Source organism: Myxine glutinosa, chromosome 11 (genome assembly GCF_964187855.1).
Source record: "Myxine glutinosa chromosome 11, kmMyxGlut1.1, whole genome shotgun sequence".
NCBI lineage: Eukaryota > Metazoa > Chordata > Myxini > Myxiniformes > Myxinidae > Myxine > Myxine glutinosa.
In genome coordinates this window covers 127362891-127377772 of record NC_136271.1, presented here as the reverse complement: position 1 = coordinate 127377772, position 14882 = coordinate 127362891, and the positions used below count along the sequence as shown (strand labels likewise).

General features: G+C 41.1%; 1 protein-coding gene across 1 annotated transcript in view; it reads right to left on the bottom strand.

Moving 5' to 3' along the window:
* Positions 1–14882, bottom strand: part of EXOC4 (exocyst complex component 4) — a 314735-nt gene that overhangs the window by 157495 nt on the left and 142358 nt on the right. Inside the window, exon 8 of the mRNA XM_068131080.2 lies at positions 14399–14487. Within this exon, the coding sequence (XP_067987181.2) occupies positions 14399–14487 (89 nt within the window). The remainder of the gene's footprint in view (positions 1–14398; positions 14488–14882) is intronic.

Here is a 14882-nt window from a genome sequence, read left to right as displayed (position 1 = left end):
AATGTGTACCGTGTAGTGTAGTGTAAATGTGTACCGTGTAAACACAACACAAATGTTGTGTTTATGTGCTTCCCCTTCTCTCCCCATCTTGTCTACCGCTCCCCTTTTTATATACTTTGGTTGTTTGTCTGTTTGATTTGTTTGTGTGATAAATGTTAGCTCTTTCACGAGCCTCGATTATGTATACAAAAAAAAAAAAAAAAAATGAAAACCAGAAAAGGGTCCCCGATACAATTGAAGGTTCTGAAGCTTCACTTGTAATACCCTCTGCCACCACCACCGGGAGTGTCGCTACACGGTACACATTTACGAAAATACAGTAATTTGTGTCGTCCCACCTTCGGTACTCCTGGTGAGTCGGAGAGAAGGAGGTAATGAAGTCGATACTTTTCCATATGACCCGTAGACCCCATTGGCAAGTTTGGTTGGTTGAGATTGCACAAGTAATGACCGAATACATCGACGTCAGACAGACTGCTGATGGACACCAAATTGCACTTCAACTTGCTGAATTCCCCAATGCCCCAATGCCCCAATGCCAATTCCCCACATGAAGAACAAAAAGACAAAGCTTAAGAAATATTGTTTACACGTTAATTCCGAGCCGAAGTTTGATTGATCTTCGGTTTATGGCAGAGCATAGATTAAAGACTGGATTGTAGACATCACTCTCCTTTAATGTGAAATACGAGGACACAAGGGTAGACAATGGGCAAATATGTACAAGTTTACGGGATGTAAACTAAGATTCTGAGCATCGAAAGCCACCGCAGCAGGGCTCGATGGAAGCAGTTGTCTGGTCGTCAAGGACAGGCAATTTTGTCCGTCAGACAAGAGCAAACCTCAATAAACCTGTACGATGGACAGGTACATTTTACCACCTGGAAATTTAATAAACTCGACGTATCTTAAACTGAACATAGTTGTTCTTTTCCATGTAAAGCCACGATGATTAGCAGCGATCAAGAGGAAGCTTTGTAGGCCCGATGACCGCCTGAACGCAAGCAAAAACTTCAAACAAACAAAATGGCTCAAAGTACGAATAGCTGGATAGATGAGTGATAGAATAGATAGATAGAATAGCTAGCTGGTTGACCCGACAGGTAAAATCTGGAACCGACCGGTCCCCATGGACAGGATAGAAAAACAAATAATGCTGAGCACTGTTCAGATCAGAACCCGAAACAAGGCAACCCGATTCAAATGTTCAAGCATCACCATCGCAAACATATACAGCTGTAAAATTAGTGAACCCAGAAGGATCAATGTGGGCCTCCTTTGCCAGGAGGACGAGGAGGATGTATCACGACATTTTCCTCCCGTTCCTGCCTTAGTCTTTAGCAATCCAATCCATCCACATAAGCGTATAAACTATAAACATATCTAACCAACTGTGTACACAAGATGAGAATTGCTTCGCAAATTGTCTTCGCCACTGCAGGGTAACGCCGCCTTAATACTGCAACTAGCTTCCTTTTTTTCATTCCCACCCCTTTGATTAAATCAGCAAAGCTCTGCTTTGGTAAGCTTTTTCACCTGTTGCAAATTAAAACGATTAATCTCCCAGAGGTATCGTATTGGGCAAACATAAATACCGTAATTGGTATCCAAAGCAGAGAACAGGCCGATGGGAAACTTTTAAATCATTGATTCGACCATCAAAAGCGTTTAGAGAGGGGGGTGAAAAGGAAATCATCTCATTCTTCAACACATTTGGGCATTTGTACCGGAAGGCGGTGTGATGCTAAATATATCCGAGTGCGATTATCCTCCTTTGAGGAAACGGGATCTGAAAAACTGAATTCAAACAGCAAACTGGTCACTCCAACAGAAGAGAACAGCACTGGGTAGAGCAAATACAGTCGTGACCAAAAATATTGGCACACTTGCATTTTTTCAAATAACTCACAATTTTCTCAAAAATAAGTTTAAATTGACAAACGTATTTGGTCTCCACAATTCTTCATTTCACTGTTAATATTACAGGAGCTTTGTTTTTGATTCAGAACTTAATATCTCCTTTTAAATAAGAAAATAAAAAGAAATGGCATTGACAAAATATTGACACCCTCGACTTAATATTTGGTAGCACGGCCTTTGGACAAAATAACTGCAGTCAAGAGCTTCCTATAGCCATGCATGAGCTTCCTCCACCTCTCTACTGGCAGTTTGGCCCAGTCTTCTTGTGCAAACTGCTCCAGTTCTCCCAGATTTGAAGGGTTCCTTCTCCCAACTGCTGTTTTCAGATCTCCTCACAGGTGTTCAATGGGATTTAGATCTGGACTCATTGCTGGCCACTTCAGAACAGTCCAGCCTTTTGTCTTGAACCATTCCTGGGTGCTTTTTTAAGTGTTTGGGGTCATTATCCTGCTGCAAGACCCATGACCTTCGACGGAGACCCAGCTTTCTGACACTGAGTTGAACATTACGCTCCAAAATACCTTGGTAATCTCCTGATTTCATGCTGCCATGCACACATTGACGGCACCCAGTGCCAGAGGCAGCACAGCAACCCCAAAACAACACTGAACCTCCTCCATGTTTGACTGTAGGGAAGGTGTTCTTTTCTTTGAAGGCTTCATTTTGCTTTCTGTAAACATAGAGATGATGTCCTTTACCAAAAAAGCTCTAATTTGGTCTCATCTGTCCACAGGACATTCTCCCAGAAGGATCTTGTTTTGTTCAGGTGTGTTTTGGCAAACTCCAGTCGGGCTTTCTCATGTCTCTCTCTCAGCAGTGCGGTCCTCCTGATTCTCCCATGATAGAAACCACTTTTATTGAGTTGGCGACGGATGTTGTGAGTTGAAACTGTTATACCTTGTGCCTGAACGTCAGCTTGAATCTGATTGGCAGTTGATCAAGGTGCTTTCTCCACCATTCAAACAATCCTTCACTGCAATCTTCAATCATGTTTTCTCTTGCGGCCATGTGCAGGGAGGTTGGCTACAGTGCCATGGGCCTTAAACTTCCTAACATTGCGTACGATGGACACAGGAACATCAAGGTCTCTGGGGATGGACGTGTAGCCTTGAGATTGTCCATGCTTGGCTACAATCTTGTGTCTGACCTCCTCAGACAATTCTCTGGTTTTCTTTCTTTTCTCCATGCTCATTGCGGTGCATATAGTAACACAAAACAGCAGAATGACTCCTTTTCTCTATTCAAAATGGTTGAATTATGATTTTTATATTGCAGGCACCTGCAACTTACCATAGGTGAGTTCAATTCCAAAGTAAAGGAGAATCACCTGCTTGAAATCAAATTATTTCTAACAACTTCCAAAAGGTGCCAATAATATTGTCCAGGCCATTTTAGGATTTCTGTGTGGAATAACCTAGGATTTAGTATTTTTTTCAGCTTTTTTGTTTTGTTCCACTGCAAACAAAAGAAATACATTTGTGCATACCAAAATATTTTTAAATTTCAACAATTTTCTGGAAGAAATGGTGCATTATTTGAAAAAAATGCAAGGGTGCCAATATTTTCGGCCAAGACTGCACCTCCACCCGGCTGTGCAATTTACGTTTTGTACCCCACTGATAGGCCGGATCTGCATCCAGAACTGAACAAAGATCTAATTGGCTTCTTCGTGTCACCTACTGTTACGGATGGATCCGTCACTTCCGCCTTTGTTGTTATTATATACTTGTAGGATTTTTAGTTTCAGGTAATATTGTTGTTAAGATTTTTGTGTGAAATGGAGATGACTTTAGTAAAAGGTAAAAATGAATACTTGTGAAGGAAAAAGGAAAACGCAGCAAAGAGACCAGAAGAGAAATTGATATGGGAAGAGAGAGGAGGAGACAGCTGAGAGTCACGTAGAGGCTGCGAGTGGATTTTTTTTGATATTGGTCGCGAATGAGTTGAGGCTTCCTGGGAGTAGGGATTGCCCGCGACATCGTCCTATATTGCAATTGCAATTAAACCTTCATCAGGTTTCATCACCAAGAGCGAGTTATTGTTGGAGAGAAATCAAGCACCTCCATTACAGGCCGATACGCCATTTTGCCCTTGAAGAGACTGTCTGCGTGGTGCATCTTGTTTTGTCATTTGGATTCCCATATCGACATCATCGTGTGGATTGCTGTTGGTTTCAATATCGGCTCAATTCCCATAATCGACCTCTCACCTCGTAACTCCTCGTTCGCCGTCGTGCCGATACCTGCCTGTTCTCGTCATTCTGCATGGCTTCAACCAGCGTGGAGATCCGTGCGGCGTGCACGGAATTTAGGGAATGTTACATTCCACTCACTTTTGGCATATCGTGAGTTCATTGCTTTGAGAGCATTGGGGAATGATGGTACAATCATATGTATTGTTCATTTGATGCAAGTGATATTCTCATTGTACTTTCTTTAAGAATGTTATTATTGTGTATGTGAGAGTTATTAATACAATTACTTGTTTTTTTCTGCACAATTGCATTGGTGTGGTTTTACCATGGTTTATTAGAACACTCAAAATAACAAATCTTTCTGCCGCGTTCCCTCTCGAGACTCTTGATGTGCACCGTAACCGGGGTTTGGGGAGGTAATACGTAACACTACCCAAACCATTCCCAATGTTTTGTCAAAATCTGTCCACAACCTTTTGAGATATTGTGCTGAATATCATTATTGGTCAGGTTAGTCTTTTGGGACTGCCTCTGGTAACATGTATCCCCAGTGCTACCTGCAGCATACATAGTAGGGTTGTCGGAGACTAAACTGACAACCCCTTACTGGCTTTGCTCGTGGGGAGGGTAACTGTTAAACCCTGCCAGGAACCCCACCCCAAAAAATAACACCTGGCAAAGGGCGGATGAGCTCCCCTAGGGAACCAACGGCCATCCAGTAAGGAGATGGTGTCTCCTAAAAAACACCCATCCGGTTTGGACCGGTTCGAGTCATACCAAAGACTTTTAAAATGATACATGCTGCTTCCTTGTTTGAAAAGGACAGAGCACCGACAACCCTGATCGGTTGCCATCCATGGGGAGGAGGGAATTCCTCTTGAGGAAATGCCCAGCTGAGTAGGGTGAGAAAAGCGGCGCCGTTGTTATGACGTCGCTGGTATCCAGAGTATCCCGGGAAGTGACGGAAGTGACGACAAGTCCCCCAAGCTCAGTGGCTGCGTTAAGTGTTTGTCTCATCAGTGTGTGTGTGTGTGTGTGTGTGTGTGTGTGTGTGTGTGTGTGTGTGTGTGTGTGTGTGTGTGTGTGTGTGTGTGTTAGCCCTATTATGAGCCTCAGCCCATGTATATAAAAAAACACATCTCCAAATGGTGATGAATCACTGAGGAAACAGGAGAGTTCATGGAACACAAAATAAGTTGTTTGTAATCTTCTGTATGACGGAAAAGGAAAACCGGGATCAAAAATCTGCACAATTATAACTTTCTTAGTCGTTTACTTGACACATGAATGCTAGAGGAACTCACTGACATATTGGCCGTCAGGTTGAAAGGACAAGCAAAAGGTTTGGAATGTTTTGGACGAGATATCTGACGCTCGTCAGCGAAAAACTGGAAATCGACCCAAACATGACATTATTTCAGCCGCGAATGCGCAGCGTGGCGAGAACACGGGGCACAGGTCTGGGAAACTCAAAATTCCATTAGACGTTGCATTCGAAGCACAGCCAAGCTCAGGGGCAGAACTTGAGCGATATTTCTTATGCAACAGAAGGCAAACGATAGCGCACGAGGGTTTAAATTGCTGTTTTACAGCAAGCCAACAGGAATGATCAAACGCGATGAGAGTGAGATGTGTTCAGCCACAATTGGGGATTCCTCATAAGTAGACAATTGGAAAGGAGGCCGACATCGTGTGGCAATCCTTTATAAGAAGGTAATTCACGCATCATCAACAAGTGAGGCAGCACTCGGTTCTAATGATGGTAGGCACATTGTGACAAGGCCAAAATTAATGTCACATTCACGCACTATCAGCAAGTATTTCCGACATACAAACGAGTCTTTCTCTCATACAAACAAAATGGAGAGTGCAAAAGAAAGGTGAGTGAGTGGAAAAGGGAACATAGAGGTGAGGAGCGATTTGTACGTGGACAACTTCACGACGTGAGCTTCATTCACAAACATCAACAAGGGTTTGTTACAAGATGTTATGGTGAGAATGTAGAGCATATGTTATAGTAAGAATGTAGAACAGATGTTATGGTGAGAATGTAGAGCAGATGTTATAGTGAGAATGCAGAGCATATGTTATGGTGAGAATGTAGAACAGATGTTATAGTGAGAACGCAAAACAGATTTTATAGTGAGAATGTAGAACAGATGTTGTCGTGATGATGTAGAACAGATGTTATAGCGAGAATGTAGACCAGATGTTATAGCGAGAATGTAGAACAGATGTTGTCGTGATGATGTAGAACAGATGTTATAGCGAGAATGTAGACCAGATGTTATAGCGAGAATGTAGAACAGATGTTATTGCGAGAATGTAGAACAGATGTTATAGCGAGAATGTAGAACAGATGTTATAGTGAGAATGTAGAACAGATGTTATAGTGAGAATGTAGAACAGATGTTATCATGAGAATGTAGAGCAGATGTTATAGTGAGAATGTAGAACAGATGTTATAGCGAGAATGCAGAGCATATGTTATGGTGAGAATGTAGAACAGATGTTATAGTGAGAATGTAGAACAGATGTTATCATGAGAATGTAGAGCAGATGTTATAGTGAGAATGTAGAACAGATGTTGCAGTGAGAATGTATAACAGATGTTGTCGTGATGATGTAGAACAGATGTTATAGCGAGAATGTAGACCAGATGTTATTGCGAGAATGTAGAACAGATGTTATAGCGAGAATGTAGAACAGATGTTACAGCGAGAATGTAGAACAGATGTTACAGTGAGAATGTAGAACAGATGTCATAGGGAGAATGTAGAACAGATGTTATTGCGAGAATGTAGAACAGATGTTATAGCGAGAATGTAGAACAGATGTTACAGCGAGAATGTAGAACAGATGTTATTGCGAGAATGTAGAACAGATGTTATTGCGAGAATGTAGAACAGATGTTATAGCGAGAATGTAGACCAGATGTTATTGCGAGAATGTAGAACAGATGTTATAGCGAGAATGTAGAACAGATGTTACAGCGAGAATGTAGAACAGATGTTACAGTGAGAATGTAGAACAGATGTCATAGGGAGAATGTAGAACAGATGTTATCGCGAGAATGTAGAACAGATGTTATGGTGAGAATGCAAAGCATATGTTAAAGTGAGAATGTAGAACAGATGCTATGGTGAGAATGTAGAACAGATGTTATGGTGAGAATGAAGAGCATATGTTATAGTGAGAATGTAGAGCATATGTTAAAGTGAGAATGTAGAGCATATGTTGTAGTGAGAATGTAGAACAGATGTTATCGTGAGAATGTAGAACAGATGTTATGGTGAGAATGTAGAACAGATGTTATGGTGAGAATGCAGAGCATATGTTATAGTGAGAATGTAGAACAGATGTTATAGTGAGATTGTAAAACAGATGTTATAGCGAAAATGAAGAACAGATGTTATAGCGAGAATGTAGAACAGATGTTGTAGCGAGAATGTAGAACAGATGTCATAGTGAGAATGTAGAACAGATGTCATAGTGAGAATGTCGAACAGATGTTATCGTGAGAATGCAGAGCATATGTTATCGTGAGAATGTAGAACAGATGTTATAGTGAGAATGTAGAACAGATGTTATGGTGAGAATGTAGAGCATATGTTGCAGTGAGAATGTCGAACAGATGTTATCATGAGAATGTAGAACAGATGTTATAGTGAGAATGTAGAACAGATGTTATGGTGAGAATGTAGAGCAGATGTTTTAGTGAGAATGCAGAGCATATGTTATAGTGAGAATGTAGAACAGATGTTATAGTGAGAATGTAGAACGGATGTCATAGTGAGAATGTAGAGCAGATGTTTTAGTGAGAATGCAGAGCATATGTTATAGTGAGAATGCATCACAGATTTTATAGTGAGAATGTAGAACGGATGTCATAGTGAGAATGTAGAACAGATGTTATGGTGAGAATGTAGAACAGATGTTATAGCGAGAATGTAGAACAGATGTTATAGCAAGAATGCAGAACAGATGTCATAGTGAGAATGTAGGGCAGATGTTGTTGTGAGAATGTAGAACAGATGTTATAGTGAGAATGTAGAACGGATGTCATAGTGAGAATGTAGAGCAGATGTTTTAGTGAGAATGCAGAGCATATGTTATAGTGAGAATGCATCACAGATTTTATAGTGAAAATGTAGAACGGATGTCATAGTGAGAATGTAGAACAGATGTTATGGTGAGAATGTAGAACAGATGTTATAGCGAGAATGTAGAACAGATGTTATAGCAAGAATGTAGAACAGATGTTAAAGTGAGAATGCATCACAGATTTTATAGTGAGAATGTAGAACGGATGTCATAGTGAGAATGTAGAACAGATGTTATGGTGAGAATGTAGAACAGATGTTATAGCGAGAATGTAGAACAGATGTTATAGCAAGAATGCAGAACAGATGTCATAGTGAGAATGTAGGGCAGATGTTGTTGTCAGAATGTAGAACAGATGTCATAGTGAGAATGTAGAACAGATTTTATAGTGAGAATGTATAACAGATGTTGTCGTGATGATGTAGAACAGATGTTATAGCGAGAATGTAGACCATATGTTATAGCGAGAATGTAAAACAGATGTTATAGCGAGGATGTGAAACAGATGTTATAGTGAGGATGTGGAACAGATGTTATCATGAGAATGCAGAGCAGATGTTGTAGTGAGAATGTAGAACCGATGTTATAGTGAGAATGTAGAACAGATGTTATAATGAGAATGTAGAACAGATGTTATATTGAGGTTGTGGAACAGATGTTATCATGAGAATGTGGAGCAGATGTTGTAGTGATAATGTAGAACAGATGTTATAGTGAGGATGTGGACAGATGTTATAGTGAGAATACAGAACAGATGTTATAGTGAGAATGTAGAACAGATGTTATAGCGAGAATGTAGACCATATGTTATAGCGAGAATGTAGAACCGATGTTATATTGAGAATGTAGAACAGATGTTATAATGAGAATGTAGAACAGATGTTATATTGAGGTTGTGGAACAGATGTTATCATGAGAATGTGGAGCAGATGTTGTAGTGATAATGTAGAACAGATGTTATAGTGAGGATGTGGACAGATGTTATAGTGAGAATACAGAACAGATGTTATAGTGAGAATGTAGAACAGATGTTATAGCGGGAATGTCGAATAGATGTTATAGTGAGGATGTGGAACAGATGTTATCGTGAGAATGTAGAACAGATGTTATAGCGAGAATGTAGAACAGATGTTATAGTGAGAATGTAGAACAGATGTTATAGCGAGAATGTAGAACAGATGTTATAGCGAGAATGGAGCACAGATGTTATAGTGAGGATGTGGAACAAATGTTATAGTAAGAATGTAGAACAGATGTTGTAGTGATAATGTAGAACAGATATTGCAGTGACAATGTTCAACTGATGTTATAGTGTAAATGTAGAACAGATGTTATAGTGATAAGGTGGAACAGATGTTGTAGTGAGCATGGAAAATATGTTAGAGTGAGAATGTGGAATAGATGTTGTAGTGAGAATGTAGAACAGATGTTATAGTGAGAATGAAGAACAGGTATTATAGTGACAATGTTGAACAGATGTTATATATTTTGCAAATACAAAGTGAGGGCTAGCAGGATGGTTTGGAAGCATGCACACCCGTGTCTGGCCTGTCAAGCCTGGGTTTGAATCTCCACTCAGTGATGAACAGTCATCCTGGTGTCTCTCAGGCATGGTGAGGCATCAATGTGTGCCGTTCCTCGGATAGGTGTTAAATATGGCGTAGTCTCCTTTCATTACTTCTTGGAAATTGAAAATCCCACGGTGTCCTTCGCAAGTTCTTGCAAGCACCCTGAGCAAATTCCAAACACGCTCTCTCAGTTGAGTATTTTGTGTCGGAGTGGCGACCTGTCCAATATTGCGACTCTTTCCAAAGAAACTGCTTCACCAGAACCGACATTCTGTATCTGTATTGAGCGAGCATGGTGCATGCAAAATAATAACGCGCAGAATGAACCCGTTTTTTTGCTTGTGTAGAAATTTATTCCAATATGAGATAAACATCATGTTATGAACAAAGCATTAGCTGTGATATTATTTCTCCAATGAAAAATGCCCCTCTGTACACAATGTATACTTGCTGAGAGGCATGAAGGAGTTGAGCAGAAGGTTAAGGGGGACAAAAGGGGTCTGATAAAATAATTCTAATCAAATCTTTTCTTCTTCTAGGGGAGATACGCACACTCGCCTCTGACCTATCGAGCCTGTGTTTGATTCCTGATCAAATAAAAAACTGTCATACTGGTGTTTCACAGGTGGGGTGATTCCTCAATGTGTGTGCCGTTCATCGAAAGGACGTTAAAACGTTTGTCCCATTGGCTGGCATAAATTGGTTGACGTTAAAGATCCCACAGTGTACTTCGTGAAGAGTCGGCAAGCTACCGCCGGCACCTAGAACAGATTCCAAATTCCTGCCATAACTACTTTTGGGAGAGGGATGGCAAAATGCCCAGGATGACCTCGGCACCGATGGCAAAACGCTCCACAGTTGTGGCCAAAAATATTGGCACCCTTGCACTTTTTTCAAATAACTCAAAATTTTCTCTAAAAAGATGTTAAAATGGACAAAAGTATTTGGTCTCCACAATTCTTTATTTCTTTATTACAGAACCTTTGTTTTTGATTCAGAAATTAATATATCCTTCAAATTAGAAAATAAAAATTAATGGCATTGACAAAATTATTGACAGCCGAGACTTAATATTTAGTAGCACAGCCTTTGGACAAAATAACTGCAGTCAAGCGCTTCCTATAGCCATGAATGAGCTTCCTACACCCACTCTTCCCACCCACTCTTCTTGTGCAAACTGCTCCAGTTCTCCCAGATTTGAAGGGTGCCTTCTCCCAACTGCTGTTTTCAGATCTCCCCACAGGTGTTCAATGGGATTTAGATCTGGACTCATTGCTGGCCACTTCAGAACAGTCCAGCGTTTTGTCTTGAACCATTCCTGCGTGCTTTTTGAAGTGCATTTGGGGTCATTTTCCTGCTGCAAGTCCCATGACCTTCGACGGAGACCCAGCTTTCTAACACTGGGTTGAACATTGCACTCCAAAATGCCTTGGTAATCTCCTGATTTCATGATGCCATGCGCACATTCAAGGCACCCAGTGCCAGAGGAGGCAGCACTGCAACCCCAAACACCTCTAAACCCCCTCCATGTTTGACTGTAGGGGAAGGTGTTCTTTTCATTGAAGGCTTAATTTTTGTGTTCTGATGTGCTTTACCCGAGATGATGTGATTTTCCAGAAGCTCTAATTTGGTCTCATCTGTCCACAGGACATTCTCCCAGAAGGATTTTGGCTTGTTCAGGTGTGTTTTGGCAAGCTTCTGTCAGGCTTTCTTATGTCTCTCTCTCAGCAGCGGGGCCCTCCTGGGTCTCCCACCATATAACCCCCTTTCATTGAGTTGTTGACGGACAGTGCGAGTTGAAACTGTCGTACCTTGTGTCTGAAGGTCAGCTTGAATCTGTTTGGCAGTTGATTGAGGTGCTTTCTCCACCATTCGAACAATCCTTCGCTGCAATCTTCGATCAAGTTTTCTCTTGCGGCCATGGCCAGGGATGTTAGCAACAGTGCCATGGGCCTTACACTTCGTGATAACATTGCGTACGGTGGACACAGGAACATCAAGGTCTCTGGATATGGACTTGTCGCCTTGAGATTGTCCATGCTTGGCTGCAATTTTCTGTCTGACCTCCTCAGACAATTTTCTGGTTTTATTCTTTTCTCCATGCTCATTGTGGTACACACAGTGATACAAAACAGCAGAACGACTCCTTTTCCCTATTCAAACTGGTTGGATGAGTGATTTTTTTTTTATTGCAGGCACCTGCAACTCACCACAGGTGAGTTCATTTCCAACGTAAAGGAGAATCACCTGCTTGAAATCTAATTATTTCTAATAACTTCTAAAAGGTGCCAATAATATTGTCCGGGCCATTTTAGGATTTCTGTGTGGAATAAGCTAAATTTAGTGTTTTTTCAGCTTTTTTGATTTGTTCCACTGCAAACAAAAGAAATACATATATGTGGATTCCCAAAAGATTTTTAATTTTAACAATTTTCTGGAAGAAATGGTGCATTATTTGATAAAAGTGCAAGGGTACCAATATTTTGGGCACGACTGTATTAGACAGAATATGGTTCAACGGATCTTATTTTCTTCTTCATATTTTGGTCCTATGACATGCTGATACTGTGTTCCACAAGCACAGATGCAAACAATTGCAAAACATGCATTGTACACAATTGCAGAACATGCTCTAGAAAGGGAGATAACAGCCCTCAAGGTCAAAGACGTCCGTTAAATAGGGCAGAAAGACAGCGCTGAGACAGCACAGACTATCATTCTTTGTGACAGTTCTGGAGATGTGTCTCTCGAACTCCCAACAAAGATTTTACCTCAATTAGCTTCACTAAGTCAATTTGAACAACCTACATCTTGATGTTAAGAATATGAAAGGTTGGATGGGAGGGCAGGGGGTGCATGGGAGGAGAAAGGGGGGCTCTCCCACCTGCAGTGAAAATTGATGTTCCCTCAAACAGTCAAAGTGAAGCATGTGCAGGTAGGAATGCTGTACCTGACTTGATTTCATAACCATAAGATTTTGAATTGGACTCCGAGGTCCCGGTCAAAAATAACTCCTCAAGTTCAGAACAGCATGCCATTTGTTTGCATTTAGTGGGTTTTGTGTTCCATCTCCTTAGCTTGGCTGATTTGGTGACGATAGATCACATCTCTGGAAAAAATAAATAAATCGAATGGACTATAAATTATCTTTTTGAAACAAAGATACACGTCACTGCAGTGTCATTCATCACCGATGGTATGCAAGTTTGTGGTGAATGGCGGCTTACTGAGATATCAGGAGAGAATAAGACACTGAAATTAAAATGAAAAGCTCTCAAACGTCAAAACGGGCTTTGGGTCCCAATATTTGCTGTCGGGCCCCATTAATTCACATGGCTGGGGTTCTTTGGGCCCCAGGAGATAAAATACGTTTCACTCGCATCCTGAATACAGATGAAACTAGAACGCCACTCGGTAGAGCACATACCTCCGCCAGGCTGAACAGTTTACATTTTGTATCCCACCAATGGGCAGGATCTGCATCTGGATCTGGATCTTAAACAAAATATAATCAGCTTGTTCTGGTCACCTTACCTACTCATCCATCAAGTTTTGGTGGTATCCATCCGTAACTTTGTGACATCGTGCAATAAATTGGTTTTAGCCCCATAACTCAATAGCGAAGTCATTAAAAAAATTATCGGATCCAGATCTTCACCAAAATCGAATCAATTCCTCCTCGTCAAAAACCCCACATGCCCACCCAGTTTCGTCCGAATCCATCCAAAACTTTGAGATATTGTGCTGCATATCGTTTTTGGCCCTATCTCTCAATGGTGAAGTGTCATTTAAAAAAATCTATAGTAGCCGGATCCGGATTTGGATCTTCACCAAAATCTAATCATTTCGTCCTTATCACACACCCAAGCTCCACTTAATTTTGTCCAAATACATCCACAACTTTTTAAGATATCCTGTTCACAGACAAACAAACAAGACAGACAGACAGACAGGGGTGAAAACGCAACTTTCAGTGGCAAAGGTGATGAAGGTGTAATTAGCGGGTACGCGCAAGCCATCAACAGCACTTTATATGACGTATGTCCACACAGACCATCATCTTCATCATAGAAACGTGGATGCAAAGTACTTTCAAGAAATGAAAGGTGATCGAAGTCTTGAAGGAATGGTTAATGATAGAAGGTACAAGAGGGTGAGGCAGGATGAGTTAGGGTATACAGGGAGGACCAAGAGGGCAAGCCAAGGAAAGCAAAGCAAGAAAAAGTAAATAAAGCGAGTGATATACATTTATTTGAGTACAAAGACTGAAAGAAAACTCTCGCAACGTACGGTACTCATTTGCAAGCACAAAACATCACGAAGCGCACACTTCATCAGAAACACAGCATGACACAAGCAAATGCGAGTACGGTATCATTTCCAGACCAACAACAATTGCCATGAATGCAAATCTGACTCGCACTTCCGCTTTGGCTCTGACGGCTCATGCCGGAGGATAGACCATTCCTTAAACCAGCTGAGAACACTTCTCACACAAACACAGAGCGTACCGTTTTGGAGGCAAGATTGCACATTTGATCAATCAAGCAAGAAAAAAATGATTATCCAACCTGTTCACTGTGCATGTCGTCACACAGTCAGTGCCTCTTACCTCTCAGTTCACCAGAGCGACTGTACAGTTCCTGTCGCTGCTCTCGTAAATAGGTACTCATACTCATGGCATGCGATGACGATTCAAACCTGAGGGAAACATCACTGGCATTTGAGGAGGTGGACTGCAATACAACCCCAAACAATTTTTGTTTTTGAAAGAACAATCTTTGCTGTGATCGAGGCCTGCAAGCCCAACATGTTTTGCCCCCAATGAAACGGCCTAAATGAGATAACGGATGTCAAAATAAAACGAGGCACTCTGAAAGTTGTTTTCAAATAAAAAAAAAGGTAGGAAAAAAACAAACAAACTTGGAGGCATTAGAGCAACTTCTTTTCTTTGCAACATCTAATGAGCACATGTATTCAGATTGTGGTTTCCCCAAGTCCCAAGCCTGATAATAGCAAATGCACAAATATGCCTCACAATGAGCTGTGATGCATGCTCACCTTCCTTATTGCAGAGCTTTTAAAATGAAACTGGA